Genomic DNA, 9,576 nt, shown 5'->3' on the forward strand with positions numbered 1-9,576 from the left:
ATCATATGATTTTGCTTCAGAATTTAAACAAAATTGAAACCCAAAAATGGGAGATTGCATGCTAACATACATTCCCCTTCGTTACAGATTTCTTTTACAACACTGATGTGTATTTTTGACAGAAATCTAATGCTAAAATCTTGAGTTTGTCTTTAAAATTTCCTCGACCGGGTTTGGTTTAGAATAACTTTGGGAGTTGAATTCAAAACAACAAAAATTACAAATGAAAATTTTACGAGCAAAAAATTTTATTTTCGTATAAATTTGTGGAGTCTACGTTCAATGTATGCTATGTGGATTTTTTTAAATAAAATTCAAAAAGCGATTAATAGCAAAAAATGAAAAAAAAAAAAAAAAAAAAAGAAAAATAAATAAATGCTCAACGGGATTATTTGCTTCAATTCAGACATTGTCGTCTAAAAATTTAAGTTTACTCATCAGCAAATATAAATATGACTTTAAAACATCCTATGAGTTTACTCTTTTTAAAAAATCTTATAAACACAGTTAACTAACACTTTAATTCAATATATTCGTTCTTTTGGTTGTCTCTATGGTCCATAAATTACAGAACGTCATTTCAATTAAAAAAATGAAATACTACGCTAGGAAATATCATACTGAAGAGACTTTCGAAAGTGCTTTCCGTGCTTTCGTTCTAATTACGAATCAAGATCGAGAAAACTCGAGGGGGAAAATAATGATCTTAATTTAATAATCAAATGCAATATTTTGAAAGAAATGCATTATTTGCATCTTTGAAATTCCCTGTTAGATTAAATAGACAGGAAAGGGTTTTGACATTTAAGAACATTATAATTTATAATTGGAAAAAAATATCGTAATTGGAAAATAAATTTAAAGCAACTGCATTAATGCTTTTTTTTCAAAAACTCTTTTTTATCATTTATTTTTATGTACCATAGACAGAAAATATCAGAAGTAAAAATCTTAAGAATTAAAAAACAATACATAGTAATGGATCTGAAATCTATGTAAATGTTCTCTTAAAGGTTTGAAAAATATGAACAATTAAACATTTCTTTAAGAAAAATATTCAGTTTTTTTCTTTAATTTCATCTAATTAAAAATTATCTTATTAATAAATTTAAAATTATAAAATGCAAAGCCAAAATTGAGTTTAAAAGTATTCGGTCTGCATTATTTCGTTCTTTTAAGTAGTTTTTCACTGCTTACAAAAATGCCTGATACGCTCTACTGATTTTTGAATAAGCTTTTAGTTTTAAAAAATGTAATAATTTACGATTGCTTTCTCGGGTCTCTGCATATGTTATTTTGAAAGTAATTTGTTATAATATTAATTTTTATTGATAATTATTTCAGGCGTTATTAAATGCTTCTCAAAAGTGCCGAAGTTGCATTTTTTTTTCTTTTAAGATTTTATGTGTAATTACTATTAATATTTATGTGTAATTTACTGCATATTATAGAGACATAATAGGAATATTTGAGTTGCATACAAATAAACTAATGGATGAAATAAAAAAATAATACTTTTTCCGTTTTTCAATAAAATCTTTAATTTGCCTAACTATACTTTAAACTTTGGAATAGTTTTCATTTTCATTTTAAACGCATTGTATTTGCATTAATCAACATCATACAAAGACAAGAAAAAAACTGAATTATCATCTGTCTTTTCTATGTTCAACTTTTATTTAATCAAAACAAATGGTACTTTAATTAAAAAGCACTTTTTTAAGTAAGAATTTTTTGCTTAGTTAAAAGGAATGAAAAGTCTTGATTAAAAAAAAGACAGAAGTTGCAGTGTCTTTATTGCTATTTGCTAAGGACGGTTCACTCGTAATGAAATAGAAACATTAATGAAGTTGTATAATAAGGATTAAGAGGTAACGCTTTATATCTGCATAAGAACAAGTTATATCATTACTTAAAAATATTTCAATGATACAGCTTTTTTGATGTAACACTAGACATGAAAAATTCACATAAATCTGTAAAACAGTTTTTCACTGTATTTATCTATTAAAAATATCTTGCGTTAGTTTCATCATTATAGAAACGTCAATGTGGTTGAATAATTAATCATACAAATAAAGCGAATAATAGTTAAAACCAGTTACCTTCTTTACCGTTTACATATATTATTGTTGCTTGAATATTCTTTAAATATCAGTTTTTTACTAGAAAATTAGAAACCTAAAGGTTTATTGGAAAACAGATTTTTTTCCCGTACATATGTTTCAAAACAGAACGTTTGCCTGAGCTATAGGTATCGAAAATTCAATAAGACTATAAAATCCAAGAGTTGAAGGTAGTTGTATAAAACAGGATGTTTTTATCCCCGCGTTCCCTAAAGAGTTTTATTAGCACCAAAACCTGATAAAAACTTATATGATCTGATATTTTGACGCACACTGCTTACTGTTTCAATTTCCCGTGGGAAGAAAATATTCCTTCGCAAAAGAAAATCCATTTTTGTTAACCGAACCGAACACTAAGTTTTTTAGTTAAAGCGACGTTTGCTGAGAATGAATCTTTGAATGAAAGAACTACTGGACATTGGAAAAGAAATTGTTCTTTACGTATTTTGTTTTCAATATTCAAGACGGAACTAGGCTGGGGAATAAAAACAAATGTTTTGTTGGCAGCGAAACTTGTATTGGGTTAAGAGAAACATTTTAAAATCGTAAATATAAAACCGTTAATGCAGTTTTTTCTATCTTTTTTTCGAGAGAACATTTTTGGAACCTTTATATTCTTTCATGTATACATAAAGTCTCTTGTACTATTTGGAACTTGAGTATGAATGCATGGATATATATGGTATGAATTCAATAAGACTATAAAATCCAAGAGTTGAAGGTAGTTGTATAAAACAGGATGTTTTTATCCCCGCGTTCCCTAAAGAGTTTTATTAGCATTTGTGTGATGGGTATATAATGGTTTAAAGTCAATAATAACTATTATTATCATGGTAACTGTTATTAATACTCAAGCATTGGCCACATACAGTACGAAAACTATTATAAAGAGTAAAATACAATGAAGAAAAGCAGGAAATATCCAACGTTGTTTAGCACAAACAAACGGAGCACGAAATACACGTGTTTAGGGGTTCCTGGAACCCCTTTTTCAATTCGAAGGTGCGAACTTCTACATGTAAAAACATCCAGTAAAAGCTACATCTAGCTTTACATCTAAGAAGCTTATACTTTTGAATTGAGAAAGGTATTCCTGGAAACCCCGAAACACGTGTATTTTGTACTCGTTTTATTTGTGCTGAACAATATTAGATCATTCCTGTTGTTTGGTACAGCGAGAACCAAAAAAAAAAAAAAAAAAACAGGAAGAGGGAAAAAAAAATGCGCTGTTCGGCTTAACGCCTGATTATCATTTTATCTGAATGTGATTACCGTGAAGTCTGTTAAATTTTTTCTTTATGCTAAAACGTTTTACTCCGTGGCTTTTGTTCCCAATTTAATTTACATAATTTCTTTATAAGGTTGTGGCAACAGTCTAAAAAATACTTCGACTTTGATTGATTTTCGAATTGATTATGTTGTGTTCTTCGAGCGAGTTGTTCTGTGCTTTTTGCCTTACGGGTTGTGTAAACCTATTTTTGAGTTTGTGTTTCTGAGTTCTTTAGTGCGAATTTACAGTCCACTATTAAACTCAATTTTGTGATCTATGAACGAGTCATCATTTTGAATTCTGTGTTTTATTTATGATACGTATTCATCACATTTATTTTTGGACCGACGGAGCCGGAGATTTTATGCATCAACGAGGGTGAGTTTGTTCCATTTATTTGTGAGTGACAATGGATTTTAAAGCCTTGAAAAAAAGAAAAACAGCAGTTAAAGTCAGTTTAACGAAATTAAGAGAGAAAATTAACAGTAGTATTGATTGTGCAGCTTCCACAGAATTAGAATTCTTCAAAATAAAAATTCAAAAATCTAGTGAAGATATTACCTCTGTTTTCAATAATATTTTTGATTTGTCTGAAGAATCGGAACTTGATTCTTATATTACTGAGCTAGAAGGTCAATGCGATATAATTGACGAATTAGTTCTTGTAGTCTCTAGAGCCATTTCTAAGAACAGTACTGTTGTTGTGAAAAATGAAAGTAAATGTTCCGAGGCAGCTGATATAAAACTACCAAAATTAACTCTGCCGAGTTTGAGTGGTAATCTTGAAGAATGGTGGTCATTTAGTGAACTTTTTAACGCTGCGATTTCGAATAATGAGAAATTATCTGGCGGGCACAAAATACAGTATTTAAAGTGTTCTTTAAAAGGTGAAGCGTTAAAAATTGTGCAATCACTTCCGATTTCTGATGCAAATTTTACTATAGCGTGGGAGTTACTTTCACAAAGATTTTCGCATAAAAGAGAACTTATGAGTGCTTTAGTAAGGAAATTCTTGTATTTACCTTCATTGCAATCGGAAAATTCTTCACAAATTTTAAGTTTGGTGGTTAGTGTAAGAGAATGTATTCGGTCTTTCGAGACTTTACAGTTCAAAATAGAGAACTTTTCTGACACTCCATTAATGTTTATCGTGCAATTTAAATTAGACCCAGATACAAGAGGTTGGTGGGAACGTTCAATGGAAGGAGATATTATTCCAAAACTGGATGAATTATTAGAATTTTTAAAATCTCATTCGAGAACACTGCAAACTAGCAAACATTAGGGTAGTAAAAATCTAAAGTTTCATCAAAAGGTGCCAACATTCACATCAGAGATCCATTCTCTTTGTGTTTATTGCAAGGATAAGCATTCTTTAGTTAAGTGAGATAAATTTTTGAATTTAAGTGTTCAAGATCGTGTTAATTTTGGAAAAGAAAATTAATGTGTGCTTCAATTGTTTACTTTGAAATCACAGAGTATCTCAGTATAAGAGTGTTTATAAATGTAAAAAATGTGCTGAAAATCATCACACCTTGCTTCATTATAATCAGTCTGAGAACAACTCCGAAGTTAATTATCAAGGTGCGAGTAATTCAAATACATTATCAACCAGTGCTAAGGTATTTGTTCCACAATCAACAGCTGCATCATACAGTGATCAAAACGTAATCGGAGATTCATCGATGCATGAAAATATTTCTGCGCCTATAACTTCTTGTGTTTCTGACTTAAACTATCATGGGCAGGTATTTTTGTGTACTGCAATCATCAAGGTAGTAGATTCTTCTGGAGAGTTGCAACCTTGTCGAGCGTTACTCGACTGGGACTGAGGATTGTTTACAGAGGTTACGCCTATCTAGAAAAAGAGCTAAATTTCTCATATCATGCCTTGGATCATCAGACTAATGGAATAAGTCTGATCAGTTTTATGATGAATCATAAAACTAATGGAATTTCAGAAATCAAATTTGTCCCACATTTCACTAATAAGTTATCATTCACCACTCCCGTGTTTGTGATAAACAAAATTATTGGAGAATTACCACATATAACTTTGAGTAAACAGTGTTGAGCAATTTAGCGATCTCACATTAGCAGATCCAACATTTTTCAAAAGCTTACCAATAGATATTCTATTAGGAGTAGACATTTCAAAGGCCAATGTTCACAGGAGAAACTATGAAAGGAGGCGAAAATATGCCATATGCATCTCGCTCTGATTTAGGGTGGATTATTTCAGGTAGTGTTAGCTTTCCTGCGACGGAAAACCATACTGTTTAAGGGAATAATATTCAATTGGAAACACAAGAGATGCTAAATAATTTTTGGAAATTAAATTCTGTGCCTGAAATTTCTAGTTTATGTAAACTAGAACAAGACTGTGAGAATCATTTTTTATCTGCATTTTTGAGAGATAAAAACGGTATTTATACAGTAAAACCCATCCATTCATCTCCAGAGTTGCTTGGTGAGTCTAGACAAGCAGCAGTTTTCAGATTTAAATCGTTGGAGAAATCATTATCATTTAAGCCTGAGGTGCTCGAGCAGTACATGAACTTTATGAGTGAATACTATAACTTTGGCCACATGAAAATTATCCCTAATAATGAAGTGCTTAGTGATTCATCCTATTATTTCCCTATCATGGTGTAGTAAAAGAATAGAGTTCTACTACCAAATTAAGAGTCGTTTTTGATGCTTCTGCGAAATCAACCTCAGGTCTTTCGTTGAATGACCTTTTGATGACATAGCCAAGAATTCAACAAGAACTCTTCCCTATTCTCCTTCGGTTTAGAACGTATGAAGTAGTCTTTTGCGCAGATGTAGAAAAAAATGTTTCGGCAAAGAGTGCATCCAGAAGATAGGAACTGGCAAAGAGTTTTGTGGCGAGAAAATTCAAATGAACCTTTGCAATCTTACAGATTAGTAACGGTTACATATGGAACTGCGAGCGCCCCATTTTTATCTACAAGAGTAATGAAACAGTTCGCATTAGATGAAAAGGACAACTTTCCCTTAGCAGTTGACGTTGTTATTCGTGATTTTTACGTTGACGACCTTCTTTCAGGAGCCCAAATTGAAGAAACAGCCAAACTCGTGGCCAAACAAATGTTTGAGATGATGTTGAAGGGAGATTTTACGCTGAGAAAGTGGCTTTCAAGCGTGTCAAATGTTTTAAAGGACATTCCCGAAAAGTGTAGAGAAAATAATACTTCTGTAGAGATCAATTGTGACACAAGAGTTAAGGTTTTAGGAATTCAGTGGCAGCCATCTACAGATACGTTTCATTTCACTGAATCCATTGATATAGAGAAGCCATGCACTAAGAGAAATATTCTTTCTGAGATTGCCAAAATTTTTGATCCTATGGGATGGTTAGCACCTGTAATTGTGTACGCCAAGATCTTGATTCAAGAGTTATGGAGTTACGATATTGGTTGGGATGAACCTATTGGTAAAAAATGTGAAGAAAAGTGGAGATTTTATTCAGAACTATCATAGCTATCAACTTTTCAAATTCCGCGTTTTGTTTTGTGTTCTAGTCCATCTCTTATAGAAATTCATGGATTTTCTGAAGCTTCAGAGAAGGCATATTGTGCAGTGATATATGTAAAATCTTCCAGTGATCAAAAAGTGCAAGTAAATATTTTAGCTGCAAAAACTAGAGTAGCACCTCTGAAGTCCCAGTCTCTTCCGCGGCTTGAGCTTTGTGCTGCTTTACTGTTATCAAATCTTTTACAAGTTGTTTGTACCCATATTGAAATTCCCTTTGATCATGTCTATGCTTTGGACAGATTCGCGTGTCGCATTGTCATGGATTAACTCTGAACCACGTCGCTGGCAACCATTTGTTGCAAATCGTGTAGCCAAAATTCAAGATGCCAATCCTAGTGTTTCGTGGAAATTCGTAGCTAGAGCACAGAATCCAGCCGACTGTGGAACTAGAGGAAAACTACCATCAGAGTTTTTGAGGAGTACATTGTGGTTGCACGAACCTCAATGGCTCAAACAATCTATTGAAATTACTGAACCAAAGGTAGTCATTGACTCAAAACTAAGTTAAATTGTGCTCAAGGAGGAGAAGAAAGGCTAGAATTCTTGTGTGTCAAAATTTCAAGAGCCAGAATTAATTACAAAATATTCATCGTGGTTAAAGTTGTGCAAAGTAATAGCATGGTGCATGAGAGTCAAAAATAACTGCTCCACTCTACCTGAGAATCGTCTTCAGAGTCATCTATCAACAGAAAAGTCTTGAAGAGTACATCAGCGATTATTAAAATTGTTCAACAATCAGCCCTTTCCGAGGAGTTAAACTGTTTAAAATCTGGGAAGCCTCCAAAACCAAGAAGTAAGCTTTTAAGTTTAACACCATTTTTAGATTCAACTGGAATTATGCGTGTAAGTGGAAGACTTAAAAATTCGAACTTATCAGAAGACAGAAAATATCCCATGATTCTCCCTAAGAGTCATCACATCACAAATTTAATCATCAACTATTATCATCAAGTTTATCTTCACGCTGGCCCACAATTACTGTTTTCGGTTATACGGCAAAAGTTTTGGATTCTTAGTGCTAGAGATGCTATTAGAAGGTGTACTCATCAATGTGTTATTTGCTGCAGAATTCGCGCTCAAACTGCGAATCAGATTATGACTGATCTTCCAGTTTCAAGAGTTACTGCAAGTAGAGCATTTACTCGTGTAGGAATAGATTTCGCCGGACCATTCAATATCAAAAATCGAACTGACAAAGGAGTGAAAATTACAAAGTGTTACGTGTGTCTATTTGTTTGCTTCTCTACGAGAGCAGTAGATTTAGAAAAAGTAGGAGACCTTACGACAAAATTCTACATAGCAACTTTGAAGAAGTTCATAGCACGTCGAGGCAAGCCCGTAGAAATCCACAGTGATTGTGGCACAAATTTTAAGGGTGCCAGTAAAGAGTTGAGAAAGGCGTTCGATATGTTACGAAATGATCATCTTTATGGCTATCTGTCATCTGAAAGCATCAAATGGATCTTCGAACCTCCTGCTGCGCCTCACTTTGGAGGCATGTGGGAAGCAGGAATTAAATCTGTCAAGTATCTAAAGAGATGCCTTGGAAACGTTGTACCGACGTTTGAAGAATTCTTAACGCTTATTACGCAAATCGAGGCATGTTTAAATTCGCGTCCACTGACACCAGCTTCACCTGATCCAAATGAGTTAGAAGCTCTGCCTTCCGGACACTTCTTGATTGGAACATCTATGAGTGCCATTCCAGAACCGGGCTTGACTGCAGAGAAAACATTAACCGTTGGAGAAACATGCAAAAGATACTTCAACAATTTTGGAGACGTTGGAGTAATGAATACTTGTGTAGATTGCAACAGAGGCCAAAGTGGTGTAAATTACAACGTGACTTTCAACCAGGTGACTTAGTGTTAGTCAAAAACGAGAACCTTCCTCCTCTACGCTGGAGTCTAGGTAGGATTCAACATGTTTTCCCAGGAAAAGACAATAGAGTACGTGTTGTAGAGCTAATAACTGCAAATGGTGTACTAAAGAGACCAATTTCTAAACTTTGTGCATTACCTCTGAACTGACTTTGTGACTTTTATTAGAGACTGCATTTTCAATTGTTTCTATTTTAGGTTTTTTGTTGTATTTATGTGTTCTCTTTTCAGGTAGTTGCCTTTCGTGAGTTTTGAACCCGCCTGGGGTTTCAAGGCTGGGGGTATGTTCGGTACAGCGAGAACACACAAAAAAAAAAGAAAAAAAAACATTAAGAGGAAGAGAAAATGCGCTGTTCCGCTTCACATCTGATTATCCTTTTATTCGGAACTCCAGCGCTCGAATACGCTACCTTGCGGTGATTTATAAAACTGCGTCTGCACCTAAAACATTGCCACGTTGCGCATCACGTGTGTCTGTTGACGTAAACACAGGCAGTTTGTTCTGAGTATTTATTAACGCAATCGATGTGTCTTAGTTTGCTTTCAGCTACAGAAATTAATTCGTCCCTTAGTAGTATTCTCGAGCTTCTCAAAATAATGTTAGTTTTTCTTATTTCTTTCAAAAAAGTATTAAATGGTGGAAGCGTAAACAAGAAAAGTCTGGATTAACAAAATTGGATAACGTAAAACCAGGTAAAATTTTTTATTGTTTTGTATGAATTTGTAAGAATATGAGTTTTTT

The 9,576-nt window shown here is 33.3% G+C and overlaps 1 protein-coding gene across 1 annotated transcript; it reads left to right on the forward strand.

The window, feature by feature from the left end:
• The first annotated feature begins 6,231 nt into the window (after positions 1 to 6,231).
• Positions 6,232 to 7,462, forward strand: LOC129222966 (uncharacterized). The gene is made up of 3 exons (XM_054857528.1): positions 6,232 to 6,853; positions 6,956 to 7,147; positions 7,194 to 7,462. Exons 1-3 carry the CDS (start codon positions 6,232 to 6,234, stop codon positions 7,460 to 7,462), a joined length of 1,083 nt encoding a protein of 360 aa, XP_054713503.1.
• Positions 7,463 to 9,576: the final 2,114 nt, after the last annotated feature.

Source organism: Uloborus diversus, chromosome 5 (assembly GCF_026930045.1).
Source record: "Uloborus diversus isolate 005 chromosome 5, Udiv.v.3.1, whole genome shotgun sequence".
NCBI lineage: Eukaryota > Metazoa > Arthropoda > Arachnida > Araneae > Uloboridae > Uloborus > Uloborus diversus.

Bases quoted from the DNA above. Each gene is read 5' to 3' on its own strand.
- LOC129222966 (XM_054857528.1), top strand. From the start codon at position 6,232: ATGTTTCGGCAAAGAGTGCATCCAGAAGATAGGAACTGGCAAAGAGTT. The intron at 6,854-6,955 runs GTAAAAAATGTG...CATCTCTTATAG, and splicing joins TGGTTGGGATGAACCTATTG to AAATTCATGGATTTTCTGAA. The intron at 7,148-7,193 runs GTACCCATATTG...TGCTTTGGACAG, and splicing joins AAATCTTTTACAAGTTGTTT to ATTCGCGTGTCGCATTGTCA.